The following is a 20,833-nucleotide window of genomic DNA, read 5'->3' as shown; positions in this document are numbered from 1 at the left end:
TGTGTGTCTTCTCTGGAGCAACGTCTACTTTTAATAGGGTTATTTGCGTTTTGGCTCTTGCGTTGTAGGAGTTCCTGCTGCATGTTGGTTATGAATATCTCACCAAAAACATAATTTGGCAATATTTCTGCCTATGCTGAAAGTTTTCTTTTCACTTTCTACATTCAATGGGATATTATTCTACCTCAAAAAAGAAGAAAATTTGGAGTATGTGACATGTGGTTGAACCTGGAGGACGTGATGCCGAGAGGAGTCAGCTAGACACAGCAGGACAGATACTGTGTGACCCACTTCCGTGACGTATCTAAAATAGCCACGCGTACAGGCAAAGAATAGGAGGGCGATGGCCAGGGGCTGGGGGAGGGGAAAATGGGGAACATTATTCAATGGATATGAAGTTGTAGTTATACAAAATGAAAAAGTTCTCGAGATCTGCTGTGCAATTTTGTTCCTGTAGATAATAATACAGAACCGTGCATGTAAAATGTGTTAAAAGGGTAGATCTCGTGTTGAATGTTTTTACTAGGACCAAAGAAAGTCAAAGGGAGGGATTCGGCCAGGTCCCCTCACTTCACACTGCATTTCCTCTAGAGCTTCCTGTGAGCTTTTTGTGTTTCAGTTTTGCCAACCCCAGATCCAGCAGACAGAGCCCCCTGCTAAGGGATGGCCTGGTTTTAAGGGCCACACCTTTGGGACTCTCAGGTTACCCACCCGCCCTCTTGTATCAAGCCGGATGGGCATCAGGGGTGTGCATGAGGACCAACCATATTGGACCACTTTTCTCTGCCACCCCTCCCCCAGGCTCAGGGCAACCAGAGGCCCAGATGCCAAGCCTGGTTTGGGGAGATTTTCTCCAGCAGGCCCCGTCCACCCTGCCTGTCCCCCACCTCCTCCCGGTCCTGGCAGCTGCAAGAGGACCTCTAGACCTGCTAACTGAGGGGGCTGTAGGGGCCGGGGGCCGGCTCCAAACCGCCTCTGGAAACAATTTCTTGCTTTGCTTTGGGAATCTGTGCAATTTTCTCTCCTGTCTCCCTGCTGCCTTTCTCTGTGGCTGTCCCTGGGGGTCTGCTTTCCCTCTTACCCCAGCCTTCCATGTGTGTGTGCATGCGTGTGTGTGTATGTGTGTATGTGTGAGAGAGAGAGAGACAGACAGACAGACAGAGACAGAGGATGGGGCTGTGTTAACACCTCTCTCCTTGACCTCCATCTCTCTGTCCTCTGCTGTGATGTGGGGACAGCCCAGGTCTGCCCTGGGTCCAGCCAGCCAGCATCGTGCGATTGCTCACCCTGGCCCACGCACTGCCTCAGACTCCTGAAAGATGGCTTAGATGTGGTTCTTTGTGCTGCAGGCACAAGAGACAAACACTAAAGGCAAGATGCCCAGAAGGGAGGGCTCAGGGGCGGTGTGGGGACACACTGGAGGCTTCGCGGCAAACATGGCTTCCACTTGGGGACTCAGGGGAGGAAGTTACTTAAGCCTCTGTCCAGCCTCAGCATCCCGGGACCTGGTGGGGAATGCTCAACCTCAGACTCCAGCCCAGACCTAATGAATCAAAATCTGTTTTTTTTTCCCCAAGATGCCAGGGGATTTGGGCACGCAAGCGAGTTGGAAAATCACTTGATTTAGCAAAATGGATGAAAATGGAAAGAGTCAGGCTTTGAAATAAAACACACCTGCATCCCAGTTATGCTGCTTACTGGCTGAGGGGCCAGGGGCTTATGTCTGAAGTTCAGAGCCTCGGCTATAAGGAGGGGGAACGAATATTAGATGAAACCATAGAAAGGTGCCCTTTTGTGGGGGTAAAAAAAAAAAAAGCCAACTGTAATCAATTTCATGTGGTTCAGTTTAATACTTATCTTGTTAGGTTGTTGTGGGAATTAATTTTAACACGAGACAAAATGCACAATGCACCTGGTGCCGAGTAGATATTCACTCAATGGCGCAGCCTCAATCCCCCTTCCTACCCTCACCCCAGAGGCCCCCATGACTCACACAACAGAACCGAGGTACCCCTACTGCCTCATTAAACGAGCTTCTGTGAGAGGAGCTACTGGCATGGCTGCATGGAGCCTGGCCAAGGGTACCTACCACCATTGCCACCTTGAAATATTCCCCATTTCACTTCCAGATGAAGAAGGATCCCCGAAGAGCCTGGTGATGCCTCCCGGGCCACACAGAGACCGGGTGCTGACTCTGTCCCCTGCTCCTCTCTCGGGCTCCCCCAGCACATCACCCCAGTGGGTTTACAATCTTGCCCAGGAAAAGCATGCTTCCTGTTTCCGTGTGGAAGGTCATCACCAGGAAGGGCCGGCCGAGCTCAGTATCTGGAGGGGGTGTGGTGGCAAGGGTGGGGTGAGGCCCAGGACTGAGCTGGACGCTGGTGGCAGCGGCGGCCTCTGAGCCCTCTTCGTCCAGAGTCATCGCAGCCTTGTGAGTGACCTGTGAGGGAACCCAGGCATCGTGAGTGGACCCCACAGGAGGGATCAGCCAGACCCTTGTTTTCGCACTGTTTTTTCTGTTCCTTCACCTGACCCCACACTTAAGCATCTCTGCATTTGCCGGCTCGCCTGTTCTTTATTCACCCTTCAGATTCGGAACTTACTGTCAACTGATGAGCTACATATGTATTTGCCTATCTGTTGTGACTTCCCAGTCCCGCACTGGATTATACTTGTTCTGTTCTCTTCTCTGTCCCTGAACTTCACCGATGCCTGGGGGCTTCCCTCATTCCGTGAGCATGTCACCTTCCTTATCCCCGCTGTCCGTGGAAGATCACCTAAGCTGGAGTCAGAGGATCTGGCTCTCCATGTCCCTGGGTGATGGCACCTTGGACAAGTTGCTTCCCTTCAGACAGGGCCCAGGGCGCCCAATTATCTGATGAAGCCATGGAGGCTCAGCAAAGCTGCCCGGCTTGTCTGAGGTCACACAGCCAGGACGGGACAAAGCCAGGGCTCGGGCATAGGTCTGTGTGACCTTGAAGCCCACACTCCCTCACGCATCGTCCATTGCCCTTTCTAGAATGTGTGTGACAAGGAGGCCACGGGGACTCAGGGCTGTTCAAGAAAAAGAATGCAGGCCTTTGATGTTAAACGACTTCACTTGGCTCGGGTGCTGGCTGGACGCAAACTGGCAGTCGGGACCTGGGGTGGGTTTCTCAGCCCATCTAAGCCTGAGCTGCCCAATCTATGAAATGGGAACGAGAGCGCGTCCCTCACTGATGTCCTGCGAGGCGCGGGCAAGGGGCCCGGCCTAGCACAGTGCTCTGTGAGACCCGGAGATAGTGGCACGGGGGGTTGCTGAGCTGTGAGCCTCTCACTCGCCCTCCCTGCTTCCTCCTCCTGGGATTCTCCCCCCGGGGCTCCCAGCCGTGAACATGTCCCTCTGTTATCAGTACTCCAGCTGGGGCTGACCTGTGCCCCTCCACAGATCTTTCTAGATCTTTCTAGAGCACAAGTATGATCATGCTTCACACTCCTGGTGGCATCCCACTTGGCATCAAGATAGAGTTCCAGGTCACCAGCGCAGCATCCAGGGCCTTCTAGGGCCTCTGTTCCACCCAGATGAGGGACTCAGTTCCCGAGGCACCAGCCTCCCCTCCCAGGCTGTCCCCATGTTCCCTCTCAGGACCTGCTCAACACAGCTTGTTCACAGGCCCAAGGGCAGGAATGGCCTCCCAGGAGCTTCCTCTGCATATCCATCCCTGCCTTCCTTTTATCTGTCTGTCACCCGAGGACAGGAATGGGAAACCTACTCCCCTGGGGCCCCAGGGTCTTGGGTGGAAGCTGTGCAGAGAACACATGCAGAATGACGTGGCCTACATGCAGAGAACAGATGGTAGCTTGCAGTTCCAGGAGGCAGCAACCCCCATCTACAAGGAGCTACTGGACATCTTCCTCCAGCAGTGGCCCAAAGACACGGAGAGCCCACCACCACCCCAGAACCCGATCCCCAGGTTACCCTGGAGATGCTCAGTCCAGGCTGCCCGGGCAGGCTTCCTCCCATCGCCCCTCGCGGGAGGAACAGCTCCAGTCTGGAGGTACTGGAAATGGAGAACTTGGGGAAGTGGAAATCGAGTTCCCTGTGGAAAGAGAGACTCAGTTTGCTGCTGAGACCCTGAAAGGGCCTGTGTGTGTGTCACACGCACCACCATGGACTGCACCCCCCCCCAAGATCTCCCATCCTCGTTCCCACCTGTGGTCTCTCTGCCCCTTCAGCCCCGCCTCTCGGGGAGAAAGAGAGAGCTTTCTCAAGTGCATGCTGTTCCCTGCTGTTTAATTCTGTCTGTCACCAGGTCACCCAGGTTAGCACCAGACCTGGTACTAGAACCAGCCTCCCGGCTGCCGGTCCAGTGCCACCGACCAGGCCCCACCCTGACACTGCAGGGAGCCCAGGGACAGTGCTTGGGGTGACAGTCCCCTGGGGGTGACAGCACTCTGGGAGGTGACAGTGTCGGGGGGGGGGTGACAATCACTGAGGGCACTGCATGGTGACTGAGCAAGGAGGCAGGGAGCCATCTCCCCAGGCTGCTGCTGTGGGCAGTCTACCTTGTCCGGAGCAAGCTGTCCCACTTGATCAGTGTTTCAGGCAGCAGGGCGTCCTCCAGCTGCGGCAGCGCACCCCGGTTGGGGAAGACGAAGAAAGTGGTGGCATTCCCGGCGTGGTCCATCTGCAGCACGGTGCACCGCAGCTCGGGGTCATGGAGGAAGCGGTGGCGGGCCTTCTGTTGCATCATGGGCACGTGAACCGTCCTGTGCTCGTCCACAAAGAATGCCTTCGGGCTGGTGGCCCTCGGGTCAAAGGGGCGCGCCCACCCGGCTGAGGGGAAGAGAAACACTGGCGTCGCCTTGGAGAGTGGAGCATGGGCTCAGGGGTCTCCCATCCGGCAGCCCATGGGAACGGGGAGCCCACAGCTCAGATGCCAAGCCCGGCTTCATAACGCCCTCTTGGCTGGTCCTTTATTACCTGTGCGGACCTGGGAGTCCCAACCCTCAGCCACTCTGAGATTCCGTCTCCCGTTTGTAAGACGGGATAAGTACTATCACATAAGTAATGTAACAGGGTCACGGCAGTGTAAATACTACTTCACCCCCTGGTCTCCTTAATCACAGGTGGTTAATTTTAAAGGAAAAAAAAAAATCACTGTGGTCCAAGCTTCTCTAAAAACCTGCAGGTCTGCAGGCAAGGCTCTGCCCAGCCTGCGGGTCTAAGACAAGTCACCTGACAATGCGCCTCGGTTTTCCCATCTCTCAAGTGGACGTAATAATAACCAAGCTGTTGGGCTGCGAAGAGAATTCAATAAAAATTATATATGCACGGTGACGGGCCTGATAATGGGGACTTCATAATCCGATCGTGTGTGTGTGGGCAAACATGCTTCCGGAAAACATAGGATAAGTATTCCTAGGCATGTATTTAAAGAATGCCTTAGAGGCTCAGGCAAATCACTTCCTTTTAAATATCTGTCTTCTCACCTGTAAAATGGAAACATTAGCCTTAGCCTTCTATACTCCCTCCAGGTGAGAAGGTCAAGGGAGACGTTGAGTGTGAATAGCCCTCGAGACTCGCAAAGCCCGGGACAGACGGGAGAAGGACTGTGTTCTTCTGCTGAGTGAGGGAGTGTGAGTAAGCAGCCAAGCATATGACTCTATTGCCTCTTCTGGAAAAGAATAAAGGGTCTCCCTGCCTCGGGGCGCTCCCTGCTCTAACTCATGCCTTCTGGGACCTGCCAGAGGAAGGGAATTCGTGCTGTTTGATTGGGCTGCTTTCAGGGTCACTCAAAGGGAAGATCAGGGCCCTCCTGCAGCAGAATCATCCACGGGGGAAGGCAGGGGAGCTGCTTCAATACAGGGTCTGGAGTCCCTGACTTACCTACCCCCTCAATCAGAATCTTCTGGGGATAAGTGCACCATACCTGCATTTTAAACAAATTCTTCAGGGGGTATTTATGCACACTGAAGTTGAAAAAATTCTTTGAAAAAAACTCAACAAGGAGCATTAAAAGGCGGTTGGTGATGAGTTCCCTGTCACAGGAGGTATTCAAGCAGAAACGTTGAGGATTCAGTGGACCACCTATATTGAGGTCAGCAGGGGAGGCTTTCTGGATGCTCTAAGGAGCAGGGCTGCAGGGTGACTGGAGCCCCGGTCCCCAGAGGGAGATTCCACATTGGATATCCACCCTCTTACCTCTGAGGAGCACGTGGTTCACGAAGACTGCAGTTGTTTCATTCCGGAGTTCCTCTACCCAGGCCCCAAGCTTCCCCTGGGTCTGCTTCTCTACGTACTCATGGATGCATTTCGGGGCCTCCCCGGGGTCCTGCACAGCCCCAGGGCCCAGGCCAGCGAATGTGCGCTGGCCCACCGTCAGGAGGAGCTGGGGGCCCTGCGCAGGGAGCCGGAGCAGCAGATCGCTGAAGGCCTCCTGGATCTCGGCCTCAGGCACCGCGGTGAGGTTGAGCCCCAGGGCCTCCAGGAGCTGGGCCCGGCTGGCTGCAGGGGCTCCGAGGAAGAGCAGGGCCAAGGCTGCGGAGATGCTCGCTGGGGAGAAGAGAATGTTCTCTCCAGGGGCGTTCAAAGCCAGCCGTCTATAGAGGTTGAAGGCAAAGTCGATGTTGCTCACGGAAAGTTTGTGGCAGGGCAGGGCAGGCCTCGGAGGGACGTCCCTGGGGTTGGCATCCATGGGATCGGAATCTTCTCGCTTAACCAGGGCCAGACAATGGTTCGCAGCCATGAGCGCAGGGACCAGCAGCCACCACCAGGGGGCCTCCATCCTCTGCTGTCCTTGGTCTGGAAGTAAGGACACGGGAGGACAACAATGATGGCAGTAATTGTGCAAATACGTCCCAGGCGTGGCCTCTTTCATCCTCACCGCAGCCCAAGGGGGAGTCGCTGTTCTGACACCCGCATTTGACAGGAAGAAAACAGAGGCTTGGGAAGGTTAAGTAATTCACCCAAGGTCAAGCAAGGAGTGAGGACTGGAACCCAGAACCTGGGCGGGCAGTGGATTCACGATGAGATGAAAGGAAGCCCCAAGCAGGCATCCTGTCCGAGCGCCCTGGCCCCAAAGTGCATATGTGGGCTCTAGGTGCCCCAGGAGTAACAATCCTGAACCCTCTCAGGTCTCAAGTCAGCTGAATCTTCTCCAGCTCTTTCTGTGGCTTGCAAAGATGCCCTCTGCCCCGGACCGGGTGGTCCCCTTATGTCCCCTCCCTCCCAACCCCCCTACTTTCTGCTCACACACAGAGCATGGGTCTCATCAGACACACCCAGAGCCCCTCTTCCAATCCCAGCTCTGCCATAGCCCAGGCAGTGACCGGGGGCATGCTCTGGGACTTGCAGAGAGCTCCCGAGTGGGGGAGGCACAGCAGCCCCTCGTGGCAGAGGGGGGAGTCCTGGCAACCTGACCTGAGCTCAGGCTCAGCTGTTACGTAGCAACCAGACACAGAGACATTGGTCAAGTCACTTAAGAACCTCATGTCACAGGGTTGTAGAGGGTCAAAGCGATCACGCACCGAGCTGACCCCGCCCAGGGCCTGGCCAGTCCCCAAGAAAGCAGCAGATATTACCACCCCAGAGAACTTGAGGCCTCCCCTCAGCAGACCCAAATCACCCTAGAATTTATTTTAGTAAGGGCTTAATTTGACCTCGTTTGTCCACTCTGGGTTTGGGTAATTATTGACAGAATTCGTCATCATCACACTGCTCCATCCTGCTTCTGAATTTTCCGTGTGACCTTGGGCCGCCTGGGACCTTTCTAAACTTTAGTTCTCTCGTCAGTAAAGGGGAGAAGCAACTGAAACTGACCCTTCAGGAATGCCTTACGGGTCAAGGTTTGTTCCATATCGTTTATTTATCGGCAGAGAGGTTTCCATTTGGCTATTTGCCTGGTAATTTGTTTTGGTGAATATCTTGGCTTTGATGAAAAGTTTATGAAAAGTTCATTCCCTTATTCCATTTAACGTTCATTCATGTGTTCGATCGTTCGTTCATTCATTCATTCCCTGAACTAACATCGCCCGTAAGTCTGTCGGGACTTGAGCAACATGCTGGGGATGCAGGATGGATGAGATACAGTTGCTCCCTCAGGAAACTCGGGTTCACTGGGGACAGGCACACAGAATTCATGCAGAAATGTCTGTGAGCAGGTCCCCCACACCATAGAGCTTTCGAGCTGACAGGATGCCATGATGCAATTCAAGCATTGTACAGATGGGGAAACTGAGGCCCGGAGAGAAGCTTGTTCAGTCACATGTCAGCTCATTCAACAACAGTCAGGACAGGAGGGACTGGCAGCCTGGGCTCCGGAGGAAGCTCGCCAGCTTGGGGACGAACGGAAATGCAGAGAGCTGGCTACAGTTCCCTCAGCAACGACAGTCAGAGGTGACTGCCTATGCAGGGTGAATGGGGAGCCTGCAGGAGGCAGAGAGTTCCTGGAAGGCTCCCTGGAGGAGGTAGCCCCTGACCTGAGACTGGAAGATGGACCAGGAGAGAAGCAGAGGGGAGAGCATGCTCGAGATGCATGGGTGTGTACATGTGTACATGCACCTGTGTATGTGTACATGTGTGACTTGCGATGAGATACCTTTGGCAAGTTCATCAAGCTGGCCGGGGACCGTTGACTTCAGCCCCACCCACAGCCCCACACTTACCTGAAATCAAATGTTTTCCGTGAACCTTCAAAGGAGCTGGAGGGATTCAGCATTCTGCATGGCCCTGGGCACTGAAGTTTGTCCCTGTGGGGAGGACTGAGACAGGCCGGACTTCCGGGATTAACAGAAGGACTGTACTAAGGCTGCCCTTGGACCAAAGTCAACCTTCAGCACAAGCTACAGTGAGGAAAACAACCCGCCCCTCAGTTCGGGTTGTGTGAAAACCCACGCCCAGGGCAGAGCTCTGGAGCACAGTGGGGCCCGTGTCATGGGGGTAAGTCTCAGTTCCATCACTATTTGCAACAGGACAGTCTCCTGAGTCTCAGATTGTTCCTTTGCTTGCCTTCCCACTCCAGGTTGCCATGGAGGTGACGCATATGGACCGTCTTTAAATCTGGGGGAAGGCTGAGTTCATTGGAGCCATGCTCCAGCCTCTCCGGGTTTCATTCCTCCATGTGACAGGCATCTATGGACACCTGCTTCCTGCCCGACACTACTCGTCACAGAACACAGCCTAAGTCCTAGTTCTTGCCCCCGTGGAGCGTGGGCTGTGATTCTCTAAAACGTCGTGATTGTTGTTCATTCTGGTTATGATGTTTTTCAGATTGTAACGACTAGTTCTTCAGGAGTGTCAATAGACCCCTCCACTTAACGCAATGTAAACAACAAAGTTAATATGTACTCAACAGAAAGAGAGTTTGCGAAACTTTTGCAACTCAGATACCTCCTCTGTCCCAAGCTGGCTTGGTGGCAGGAAAGAGACAAAGGTGGCCTGTGGACTGAGTGCAGAGACAGGGTGTACATGGGCTAATGGGTCTGAGCCAGACCTAAGTTTCTCCCAGGTTTATTACTTTATTTTTATTCCCCTCATCCACTGCCTGGACATAAATACCCACACAGTCACTTCTTGATGACATCTCAGGATTTTCAATTCGTTCCCTTGATAGTCACTCAAGGGAGATACAGTGGGGTCCATTCATTCATTCATTCATTCATTCATTCAGTATGGAATGCCCAGTACATGCTGAAGATACATTCAGTACTGGGGAATAAGACACAATCCTGCCCTCAAGGATTTTGTTTGTTCCAAATTTGGATTCTGGAAGAATTCAAACATATACAACAGTAGAGAGAATGGGGTAATGAACCTCATGTACCCACAGGAGTTATTAACCATGGGAGGACAGCATCATTTTCTCCACCCAACCCCTTTCCCTTTTGGATTGTTTTAAAGCAAATCTTTTTTTTTTTTTTTTTAATAATGTATTTGTTTATTTATTTACTTATTTGTAGAGAGAGGGGAAAGGAGAAAGAGAGGGAGAGAAACATCACTGTGTGGTTGCCTCTCACTCGTGCCCCCAACTGGGGACCTGACGTGCAACCTAGTCATGTGCCCTGACTGGGAATCGAACCAGCGACACTTGGCTCGCAGGCCGATGCTCAATCCACTGCGCCACAGTAGCCAGGGCTAAAGCAAATCTTAAACATCATTTCATTTATAAGAATTTGTAAAAATCCTAGCTACAATGGTACATATCACACCTTAAAAAAACCCATAATGCCATAATATCATCAAACTTCAAGGCATTATTTACCTAATTGGTTTTTCTATAATATTTTTTTTACAGTTGTTTTATTTGAATTAGGATCCAAACCAGGTCTCAATAATCATTCCTCCCTGTCCACGGGGACTGGTTCCAAGGCCGCCAGTGTGTGACTGAAACCGCAGACGTGCTGACCCCTGTGCTGTGATTCCTCCTGTGCGGCCACACTGAGGATGAAGTTTAATTTGTAAGTTAAAATAGGAGATCAACAACGATAAGAAAAACACAGAACGAGTATAACAACATAGACTCTAATAAGTTATGTGAATGCGGTCTCTCTCTCAAAATATCTTACAGTGCTGTCCTCACCTTCCTCTCATGATGATGTGACATGCCCAGGGCCTGTGTGACAAGAGACGGAGGTGCCACCGTCAAGTCAGACCACACTTCTTTTTTCTTCTTCACAAGTTCACAGACAGAAGATTCGTTCTTACTACAGATCTTAGCAATGCCAGCACATATATATTTTTCTTTCTTCTTAAGTTGAGAACTTCCACACTTTCACCTAAAGGAAGGACCTGATGGATTGTCCTTGGCACATCCAAATGGCCCACATCACCGCTCTTGCGCTTGGGGGCCGTCATTAAGTCAAATACAGTCCTGTGATACCATGAGCCACCGCTACGTCCCATGGACCCATTCATTCACCACCTTACCCCTAAGCCCCACCCCTGTCCTCTTGGTCCTGGGGTGACAACTTCCCTCTGGGCTGAATGAGGTTTTGCTTCTTTCTTCCCCACACCCACTCACGAAGTCACACCGGTTCTCCTCACAGCCTTCTGATCATCCCCACTCTCCCTTTCCACCTGGGACCCGTTTTTGTCTCAGTTCCTGCAACGGCGCCATCAATGCCCAGGCAGCATTCCTGTCCTGGGTCCCTAAACATTTCTACACAACAGCCAGAGTCATTTTTCTAGTATGCAACTCTGCTCACAGTGACTCTCTGTTTAAACTTCTTTAAGGCCACCTATGGCTCTAATGAACCATAGCAGAACCACTGCTGAGCTGCCGGGACCTCAGCGACCCAGCAACTCCATCCTGGCCCCTTCCTCTCCTCGGCCCCACCACGTGTCCTTGCTCCGGAGCTGCCCAATTTCTTTCAATTTCTTGAAAATATCCTTATCACTCTTTTTCCTGCCCAGAACATTCTCCTCTCTGTTGACTTAATCATCGTAGGCTAGAAGTCATCTCCTCCAGGAAGCCTTCCCTGACTTCCCTATCTGAGTTTGGTGCTCTCCGAGTCTCAGCCTCATAATCTCTCTCACCCATCAGATCTTAAGTCCCATGAGGGCCATCACTGTGACAACCTTTAAGGGCAGAATTGCTTTGTGGTTTACAGTGTCCCTGTGACGTCAAATAAGTTGGGATAGCATTGTGCTGGCAATAATGACTAGCTGTGTGGCCTTGGGGGGAAATTACCAAGCCTGTGCCCCTCAGATTCCTCATCTATAAAATGAGACTAATAATAGCATCTCGCTCACAGGGTCATCACAAGGACTAAAGGGGTTATTCCGGGCAGACGTCTCAGCAGCTTGCCTAGCAGGAAGATCTCAACTGTGTATTCAGTGTTGCTGACATCTTTCCTGCTGCCGTGGCGACCCCTGGACAGCACACAGTTTCGGACCCCGTCAGTGCAATGAACGACCATGCGACTGCTTTTACTGCTGGTGTGTTTATTGCTCATTTGTTCCCACGTCCGCATTCCATCTTTCAGGGGGAGGACTCAGAACTGGGAACCTGGAAAGTAGTCACTCTCCCCGGGTCGGAGTGCTGAGGGGTGGGGGGGGCACGGAAGGGGGACATCCTTGAAGGTGGAAGGCGCAGCTCAGCTGCAGGAACAAGGGGTTCAAGGCCTGAGCCAGATGCAGTCAGGGTCGGGAGCCCCTGCCACGGTCAGCATGGGGCAGATCCTGGGGGAGGGACAGCGTGACACTGGAACCGGGGACCAGAGAGCCCACAGAAGGAGGAATTGGGGAGCAGGTTCCCCTTCTGGTCCTGGCCAGGCTGCTGACGCTGAAGGCAGAGGGGCCAGAGCCTGGGAAGCAGAGCGGAGCCCACGTGGGAGGTCTGGGGGCTGCCCTGCGCACAGATGGCCGCAGGGCATGGAGCCAGGCCAGTCAGGCATGGGGGTGGGCAGGGGGTGCACGCCCCAGTCCGAGGAAGACGGGCTCTTGCTATCGAGGGTCTCAGAGCCTGCGGAGGAACAGTCCACAGACTGTTGGGAGCCAACAGGCAGAGTCACTGTCACTTTCCCAAGAAGGAGCAGGCAGGGCCAGGCACACCAGCCCCGGGGGCACACTGGCCTGGCAGCTTAGCAGGAAGGCCCCAGTGCTTGGATAGGAGCTCTAGGCTTTGTTGGGGTTGACGACTTTGCCACAGAAGAGGATGCTCTGGGTGTCTTTGGAGAGTATGGCTAACAAAAAGGGCCTGTTGAACTTCACGGTGGTCGCTGGGATGCGTAAGGACATGAGGGCGATCCCGATTCCTGTGGCGGCTGCCGCCTCCGTGCCTTTCTCGGCCACGTCGATCCGGGTCCTGTGGACCACCTGCGAGCACAGAGGGCGTTACACACCAGAGGCGGGCAAGCAGGAGATAAGCCGCCTGCCTTAGCGCCTCTGCGGGACCGCCTGACATTCACCCAGCACCTGCGCAGACCTGCCATCGTGCCGGTCAACTTGTTCGGTGCATCTGTTCTTCCCAACAACCCTGTCAACTAGTTTTGCACAGTTCTGATGTGCAGATGTGCAAACTGAGGCTCCGGGCTGTGGGTGATGCCCCACAGTAAAGAGTAGGGGCACCCTGACCTGGGTTCCCTTCTGTCTGGGCCCAGAGACGGTGCTGGCCCCTCCCAGGCACCTGCTCTTTAGGGAGGAGGGGCAAGGGCAACCTAAGGCACTCTCCCTACAAGCGACTTCCCGGCAGCCCCTCCACCTGCAAGCGGCTGATGCAGACCGCATGGGTGGGTTGGCACTGCCTTCTGCACCTCTCCTGCCCCAGCTCAAATGTCCCTGGGGCCTTTGGCCACTTTGCATAGAATGTGGCTTCACAGCCTTGGGCCACGCAGCCCCCCATCCTCACCCCTGCACATGCCCTTCCATTATCACACCCTTTGGAAGGTGGGGTGCAGGGGAGAGGGGAGGGCTGCCCAGCTGCTCCCCTTTTCTCTGACTACTCTGCTTTGGGGCCTTCTCCCATTCTCTTGGTGCACTTTCATCACAGCCATCTTATAGCCATCGTCACTACCTACTGCCTCTCACCCGCTCTGCTGGGCACGCACACCAGCCAAGACCTGCCCTGCTGGTTTCCCCGTGCAAACACTGAGGGGGAAGAGGACTTTCGTTATTTGCCCTGCAGGCAGTAAAAGGTGGAGTGCGGGGTGGGATCCACCGCTGATTTCGTTGCAGGCCCTTCCCTGTGACGGGCTTCCGCCACAGGGGCCTGCAGGGAGCTGGGAACCAGCCTCCAGCTCCGTTAGAACCCAGCTCTCCTGGGCTTGGTGAGGCCCAGGGAGTGATTGGATAATGAGAAACGCACTTCTGTACGCAAAGTCAAGGTTACTCAGACGTCTGCCGGGCCTTCCTCATTCCCACTCCCACGCAGGGAGGGGGAGTTTGTCCAAACTTTAAAGACTCACCTGAGTAACCGCCAGGTTCTTGCTTCCTGTGACCCCTGACAGGTCAGCCTCTTGGGTGAAGACTTGGTTCATACCCAGCTCGGGGAGGGTGTTTTCCAGATTATAGCTGCTGGAGATGGAAAACTTGGGCAGGAAGAGTTCTATCGTTCTAGGAAACGAGAAGAACAAATTTGAACATTTGCTTGGCTGGGTGCCCACCTGTCTCTCACTTCATGGCATGGTCTTCCCCGGGTTCTCTCTGACCACCCCCTTCTCGCTGGAAATAGGTGTTTCTTTCCTCACTTTCTTGACCCTTATGTTTACTCTTCTCAATTCATTATTTATCCACTCATGTCAGCATGTGCCAGGCCGTGTGCCAGGGCTGGGGCTGGGGCAGAGCATGGCCTGGCCCTGCGCTTCCCCTGTGAGTTTGCAGTGCAGCAGAAAACACTGTCACCCGACAGAGATCTCAGTGTGCTGGGAGACTGCCCTGGGATGGTCAGCTTCATGGGCACCAGAAAGGCTTCCTGCAGGAGGTGACAGCAAGCCTGGGTCCCGAAGTGGGGAAGGAATTAGCTGGGTGAAAGGAGGGCAGGAGGCAGATGCATGAATTTACACGGGAAAAAAAAGGGGGTCCCCCATGACATGGAGGGCAGCCTTAGTACAGGGACAGGGGAGACTGAGGGGTCGGGCAGGGGCCAGGAGAAGGGCATGAAGGACCTGGGGACTGCATTCGAAGGACTTTGGGGATCCTGAACTAATTGAAGGTCCGCAGCTTGCCTCCCCAGTGAGCTCCTTGAGAGCAGAGGCTGCTTCTGCTGCTGCTTCTGAGCGGAGCTGGCAGGGAGTTCTTGGAGCAAGAGGTGATCGCTCCAGCCCCCGAGTTTCCCTCTCTCTTTGGTTGTACCTCCCCAAGACTCTTGTCATGGTGAGCCCCATCTTACAGTTGCCAGACATGAGGAGGCCATGTCTCCCATTGAACGCTGAGTCCCGTGGGAGCAGGGGCCTGGCCTATCAGCGCTCCCTGTCACTCACTCTGCTCCAGCCACTCTGGCCTCTCTGCCCCTTGAACCTATGAGCCTCGTTCCTGACTTAGAGGCTTTGCACTGGCTGTCCCCTCTGCCTGGAATGCTTTTCCCAGCATATCCACATGGCTGAGCCCCTCACCTCTGTCATGTTGATGCTCAAATTTTACCTAACATTTAAAATCACGAACTACTTCCTGGTCCCGTTTTCTTAACCCATTCACCCTGACCTTAACCTCCCCCTCTCATTTCTTACCCTTTTACACACCAAATAAGTTACTTACTATGTTTATCTAGCATCACTCTCTTGCCTAGTTACAAAGTAAGCTCCACGAGGCCCAGGGATTTTGTGTTTTATTCTCTGATATACCCTCAGGGTCTAATTTAGTGCCTGGCACACAGTAGGTGCTCCACTAACCATTCAACAAATGCTGAGCAGATGAATGAATGAATGAATGAATGACTATAATAGCCAGTGTGGCATCAGCCTGTGAGCCAAGCGTCGCTGGTTCGATTCCCAGTCAGGGCACATGACTAGGTTGCACGTCAGGTCCCCAGTTGGGGGCACGAGTAAGAGGCAACCACACAGTGATGTTTCTCTCCCTCTCTTTCTCCTTTCCCCTCTCTCTACAAATAAATAAATAAACAAACAAACAAACGAACAAATATATTATTATTTTTTAAAAATAGCCAATGTGAAGCTGCTTCTCAGAGCCTGCCTCACCTCTGCCCTCACCGACCACCATTTGGTCTGTGCTCCTCTACCCTCAGGAGGAGAGAGGAGGAGAGAACACGCAGGCGTGTTGGGGGCGGGGTTGAGGCTCCCCAGGACTGAGAGCAGGCTAGAGTCCGAGGAAGACTCAGCCTATGTCCCATCTGAAGTTATCGTCTTACAGAAGACAAACACTCAGGCCTGAAGCCACACAGGCAGCAAAGGGCAAGGTGATCCCGCCTGGCGCGTGTCCCACCACTGCGTGCCCACCTGGGACCTCAGCGAGGCCTGGGTGCTGAGGGGACCAGAGCAGGAGAGGAGCAGGGGTGGCCGATAGCCCCTGGGGCTGGGGACAGTCACCTCATCTGCAGCGAGTCTCTCCACCGCCTCAGCGTCTCGGGGAGCAACGCGGCCTCCACCTTACTCATCTTGCCCTGGTCCGGGAGGATGAAGAGCGCGCTGTCGTTGCTGCCATACTGGAGCTCCACCACCGTGCAGGAGAGCTCGCGGTCCCGGAAGTAGGGCGTGTGGAGGTCCTCGGCGCTCATCATGGGCACCTGCACCGACCTCCTCGAACTCACGTAGAACTTGGACGGGAAGGTGTCCTCGGGGTCAAAGGGCGTCATCCACTTGGCTAAAAGCAGAGGGAGCAGTGGGAGAACTCAGCTCGGTGAATGGGAGGGCGGCCCTGCCCCCACCCCTCTTTGGCTCCTGTCCCCTGGGCCTTGAAGACACTCTGCGCCCCAATAGCCAGGCCACAGCTCCTCCTGGGACGGCCCGGCCTTCGTTTGCAAAGATACCTGGGCACGTGGGGAAGCTCCATAGGTGTGGGTCGGAAAGGATACTGTGAACCCAAGGCCTCGTTAGTGTTCTCAGTGAGAAACCCACAGGGATCTGGGCATAGGAAATGCAGGAGAGGGCCTGGGGGGGGGGCGGTGCTGTGGGAGCCTGGGGGCAGGGCGGGGATAGGAAACCCCTGACTGCTTCCCAGGGAAAACCAATTGTCCATCTCTGGCATTGCAGGATATCAATTTCTCCTGGAGCTTGTGAAACAGGAGGAGGCATCAGCCAAGTGGGAACCCAGAGGGCAGGACGAAGGTCGCCGGAGGATTGGGTGGGGGGCAGGTGTCCCCCCATCCTGGAGGTCAGGGCAGCTTCCTGGGGAGATTATCCCCAGATCAGAGAGCTGGGGCTTCCTTGGAAACATTTAGCCACTTCTACTGTCCCCTTTGTTTTCCACCCCTGTGTGTCCCGGTGCCCCTTTGCTGGAGGCAGGAGAGGAGGGAGAAACTGGACTGGCTGGTGTGCCCTGGGTAGGGTGACAGAAAGGAAAGACACAGGAGACTCAAGGATCAGACATAACACGCCAGGCCTGGACCAGTTTTACAAAGGAATTTGGTTTCTCATCTTCATTTGCAGATGAAAACAGGCCCAAGCCTCGGCCAGGGTTCTCTCTGGGCCTCCCCACAGCTTGTGTGTCTCCGGTACCTCCCCACGCTCTGATGCAATGATCTTGCTCTGCATCCCTGTCTACTTTTTGTCCCCACGTGGACTGTGGGCTCCAGGAGGCGGAATCTCTCTGCTTGCACTCTGTCCCTTAAAGGAACGAGGTTTGCATTTGTTGTGTTCCCGTCCCTGGGATCTGGTGTGGGACCCGCCGGGAAAGTGCCCCGTTTTGGATAGCACCCTCCCTCAGGCTCTTCCCAGATGGTGGCCACACCATGTCCACCCTCAAGATTATAGGAGAGCAGAATCGCAGAACTGGGGACAGCCGGCTCCTTAGAGGCTGTCTTCGCATGGAGATGGTCCCCAGTCCCGCGCCTCCCAGAGACCAAGTCCCTGGCTGGGCTGGGACAGAGCCCAGGTCAGGTGGTGTGCTCAGGCAGGGGGCCCCCTGAGCACGTCGGAAGCATCTCTTTGGGAAGGACGCTCACGTTCCCACCCACCCAGGAGTGATTTGGAAGGACAACTACTTCCTTCTGGGAGCGGGGCAAGTTTAAGTGTCTCGGACAAAGGGTTAATGGGCTCCTCGGCAGTTATGTCCCGGAATGAGAAACTGATGGTGGAAACCCCTAGAGAAGATGGGGCCATGGTGCCCACGCCCCTCTTGCACCCCACCCCCCACATGAACCAAGGGCTCCCTCTTCTGTGGCTGTTTCCCTAATAACACAGGTCCCTGGGCCTGGAGAGCAACAGCCCTGAAGTCTCAGAGAAAAAGCCTGTTTCCTTCTGAACCCCCCGCAGGCACCCACCTTTAAAGAAGATGTAATTCACCAGGATCATCGCTGTGTGGGCATCGAGGTCCTTGACCAAATCCACGATTTTCCCCTGGGTCTTCTCCTTCACGTAGTCATTGATGAGCTTCTCGGCGGCGGCGGAGTCCTGGAAGTTGGTGGAGAAAGCCTCCGAGGCATACAGCGCCTTGGCATCATCTCGGAACTTGTCCAGGAGCTTCAGCCTCTCGTTGACAAACATGGCGTTGCCCACGCTCAGCTGCAGTGGGCTGCTGGGCTGGCTGAGGGTACGCAGGAGGTGCTGGAAGCCCTGGTGGATTTCGGTCTCGGAGATCTCTGTGAGGTTGAACTTGAGGCCTTCGAGGATCTCCGTCAGGGTAGGACCGCGGGCCCCCAGGGACAGGAAGGCCAAGGCCATAGAGATGCTCAGTGGAGAGAAGATGACATTCTTCCTGGGGTTCTTCAAAGCCAGCTGCTTGTAGAGGCTGAAGGCAAAGTCGGTGTTGCTGGAGGCCAGTCTGAGGTTGTCCACAGGCGTCTCCTCGTATTGGACCTCCTGGGTCACGTTCTCCTGGTCAAGCGAGCCCCCTGGGAGGCCGTGGACAGGGGGGCAGAATCCGGCCACCAGGAGCCCCAGAACGAGAAGCAATGACATTCCTTCTGCCTTTAACCCTGAAAAGCAAAGCTCCTTCAAGTCTCAGAGGGGCAGGGATGCCCCGACTGCCTCCCACGGACCCCCCCACAACCTGCTTTCCACGCTGCGCCTCTGTGAGCTTCGTGACCTCCCGGGCGCCAGCCATCTCCTGGGTACCCCACATACATAATCATGCCCTGTGCTCCCTCTCACTTTTTGAGGTAAGTACTGTAACTCTTGCCATTTCCGCCCAGTGGAAAAACTGGGCACAGAGAGGTGAAAGGGCCTGCCCAAGGTCACACAGCCAGCAAGTGGCAGAGCAGAGGTCAGTAGCTTGGTTTGCCGGCCTCCTAGGTGGGGAAGCTAGTGACGGGTGGAAGGGGCTGTCCAGTCAGAACGCAACCTCCTCTCCTGCTTGGTGAGCAGACACCAGGCAGAGGGGTGTAGGAAGCAAGGCTCCTTGTCCTGTATGATCCTTGTGCACCCCCCAAACAGAACCCCAGCAAGGAGACCCGGGCCGAGTCAGAGACCACAGCGCTGCTCCTGGCCTTTCGATGACACCTGTGGGGCAGGGCTCTCTGCGTGGCAGCTGGCCACAGTAAGGGCTCCTTTAGAAAGGGCGCAGAAAGCTGAGCGGTCGCTTGGTGGCCCTGCTAAGGGTCGGTGCAAAGACCGAAACAAGGTCAAATGTTCTTTTCAGCCTCTGCCTGGTTAACACCAGGTAGTTTTTTCTACGCATGGAAAGGGCTCCGGGTGAGGAGAAAGCAGTGTGGATTCAGAGCTGCAGAGGTCTGGGCTAGGATTTCATTCTGGCCCCTTGTCACGGCTGGGTGGTGACAAGCAAGTGACTGCACCTCTCTGAGCCTCAGTTCCCATGTCAATGCAACAGGCTGAGAGGCTCAGGTGAGACCAATGATGAAGGTGGCTGGCTCCCGACAGGTGTCCCGGGGATGCCATCACCTCCCACAGGCCCGTTCTGAAACCACGTGCCAGAGCTGCCATTCCATGGGAAGAAGGAAGGGGGCCATTGTAGACCAGGGAGAGATGGAGGTCAAAGTCGGGGACTGTAGCAAACCGGGTTATTTACCTTTGGCCTCTGCCCGCTCAGCCCCTGAGTTCAGAGGGCAGAAGGGCAGCTACAGTGGTGAGAAGGGGAGGGACAAGAGAGGAGGAAAGGGGAGGGGAGAGAGGAGGAGAGCGAGCTGAGCTGATTAGCATCAAGAAGGCAGGGGAACCCTCCTTGGACAAGCCGGGGCAGAGAAGCAGTTCAATTGCTTCGAAGGTGTCCTCTCTGGATTATGTAACCATTTCCTAGGAAAAGAGTTAAACTCTGCCCCCTCCCCCGCCCCAGAATAACAGAATAACTTCTGCAGAAAGAAGGCTTGTCTGTTTGAGCAAGTTGGCAGGCCAGCTCTCTTTCTGAGCAGCCTGTCTTTTCAGTTGCTACACAGCAGCCTGCTTGTCTGCTCGGCCGTGGGGGCGGGGCTGGGGCTGGAGCCCAGGGACAGCCTCTGTGGCCTCTGCCCAGAGGGACCCCATGCAATAATTCTGTCTGCACCAGCTCTGACAGCAGCACCCTGCACCAGGCGAGGGGAGGCCGCTCCTGCCCCTCGGGGAAGGTGTCATCCTGAGGGTGGCTACACAGCTGACGCAAAGCAGAATCCAAGTGTCAGGTGCAGAAAGGACCCTAGCTGCTCTCACGGTACGCCCGCCCGTTTACGGGTGTAAATCTCAGACCCAGACAGAGGACCGTCATCAGAGGGCACCAGGACTGGCCCCCCGCACTCTGGCCCACCTCCCCCGGGCTCCTTCCACCCCACAATCCATGACTCCAGGCCCAAGACCTAGAACCGCCCTGGGAAAATTGATTCCTTTGCCCCCAGGAGGGCAGCGTCGCGGATTACCTGCCTCGGAGAGCTGTCTGTAGTAAGAGGATGCCGAAGCCACCGCCTGTCCTGTGCTGGTTTCTCCTGGATGCAAACGCTTATTTATCCCTGCCGAGGGCTCCTCCCCTTGCTGGGAAAATGCTGGCAGGGAACGCCAGTTGTTCTCTTCTCAGACTGGAAGTGGCCAAGCGAGCGTTTAAGGGAACATGGACTGACTTGTTACGTCTGCTCAAATAATCCAGTTCCAGGTACAGCTAACATTTTGGCTCTTAAAACCCAAACCAAACCTTTCCTTTGTTAGGTTTTTCCTTATTTATGAAATACTCATTGAGGGACATCCAAAAACCCAGAAAAACATAAGAAGGACATTGAAAAATAGTTCCCAGGATCTTATCACTCAGGGGAAGTCCCCGCTAACATCTGTTGAAGTTCTGTCATTTTTCTTTGATGTGTGTGTACATGTATGTGATATGAATCTC

General features: G+C 54.5%; 2 protein-coding genes across 3 annotated transcripts; both read right to left on the bottom strand.

Moving 5' to 3' along the window:
• Window positions 1-1,826: 1,826 nt before the first annotated feature.
• On the bottom strand, window positions 1,827-9,249 carry LOC150017230 (putative serpin A13). The gene is made up of 5 exons (XM_090272138.1): window positions 8,647-9,249; window positions 6,185-6,784; window positions 4,546-4,816; window positions 3,959-4,079; window positions 1,827-2,440 (listed from the first exon to the last, which is right to left on the bottom strand). The coding sequence occupies exons 2-5, from the start codon at window positions 6,765-6,767 to the stop codon at window positions 2,231-2,233; spliced, it is 1,185 nt and encodes a 394-aa protein (XP_090128264.1). The 5' UTR covers window positions 6,768-6,784; window positions 8,647-9,249; the 3' UTR covers window positions 1,827-2,230.
• Window positions 9,250-12,473: 3,224 nt separating this feature from the next.
• SERPINA3 (serpin family A member 3) lies at window positions 12,474-20,434 on the bottom strand. 2 transcript variants are annotated; one of them, XM_090271357.1, is made up of 5 exons: window positions 20,377-20,434; window positions 17,853-18,506; window positions 15,961-16,234; window positions 13,885-14,032; window positions 12,474-12,796 (listed from the first exon to the last, which is right to left on the bottom strand). In XM_090271357.1, the coding sequence occupies exons 2-5, from the start codon at window positions 18,487-18,489 to the stop codon at window positions 12,596-12,598; spliced, it is 1,260 nt and encodes a 419-aa protein (XP_090127483.1). In that variant the 5' UTR covers window positions 18,490-18,506; window positions 20,377-20,434; the 3' UTR covers window positions 12,474-12,595. The 2 variants fall into 2 exon arrangements, with proteins under 2 accessions (XP_090127483.1, XP_090127482.1); XM_090271356.1 differs by having other exon boundaries at window positions 20,373-20,431.
• Window positions 20,435-20,833: the final 399 nt, after the last annotated feature.

Source organism: Furipterus horrens, unplaced genomic scaffold (genome assembly GCF_987537825.1).
Source record: "Furipterus horrens unplaced genomic scaffold, mFurHor1.1.pri manual_scaffold_3, whole genome shotgun sequence".
Classification (NCBI taxonomy): Eukaryota; Metazoa; Chordata; class Mammalia; order Chiroptera; family Furipteridae; genus Furipterus; species Furipterus horrens.
This window is presented reverse-complemented; position numbering and strand designations above follow the sequence as displayed.

What these genes read in the sequence shown, in the direction of transcription:
- LOC150017230 (XM_090272138.1), bottom strand. Translation starts at nt 6,767, where the DNA reads ATGGAGGCCCCCTGGTGGTGGCTGCTGGTCCCTGCGCTCATGGCTGCG. An exon ending in GACAGCTTGCTCCGGACAAG is followed by an intron (nt 4,080 to 4,545) that starts GTAGACTGCCCA and finishes CTCTTTCCACAG; the next exon opens with GGAACTCGATTTCCACTTCC. An exon ending in CTGGACTGAGCATCTCCAGG is followed by an intron (nt 2,441 to 3,958) that starts GTAACCTGGGGA and finishes GTTCCCTCACAG; the next exon opens with GTCACTCACAAGGCTGCGAT.
- SERPINA3 (XM_090271357.1), bottom strand. Translation starts at nt 18,489, where the DNA reads ATGTCATTGCTTCTCGTTCTGGGGCTCCTGGTGGCCGGATTCTGCCCC. An exon ending in GAATTACATCTTCTTTAAAG is followed by an intron (nt 16,235 to 17,852) that starts GTGGGTGCCTGC and finishes CTCTGCTTTTAG; the next exon opens with CCAAGTGGATGACGCCCTTT. An exon ending in AGAGACTCGCTGCAGATGAG is followed by an intron (nt 14,033 to 15,960) that starts GTGACTGTCCCC and finishes CTCGTTTCCTAG; the next exon opens with AACGATAGAACTCTTCCTGC.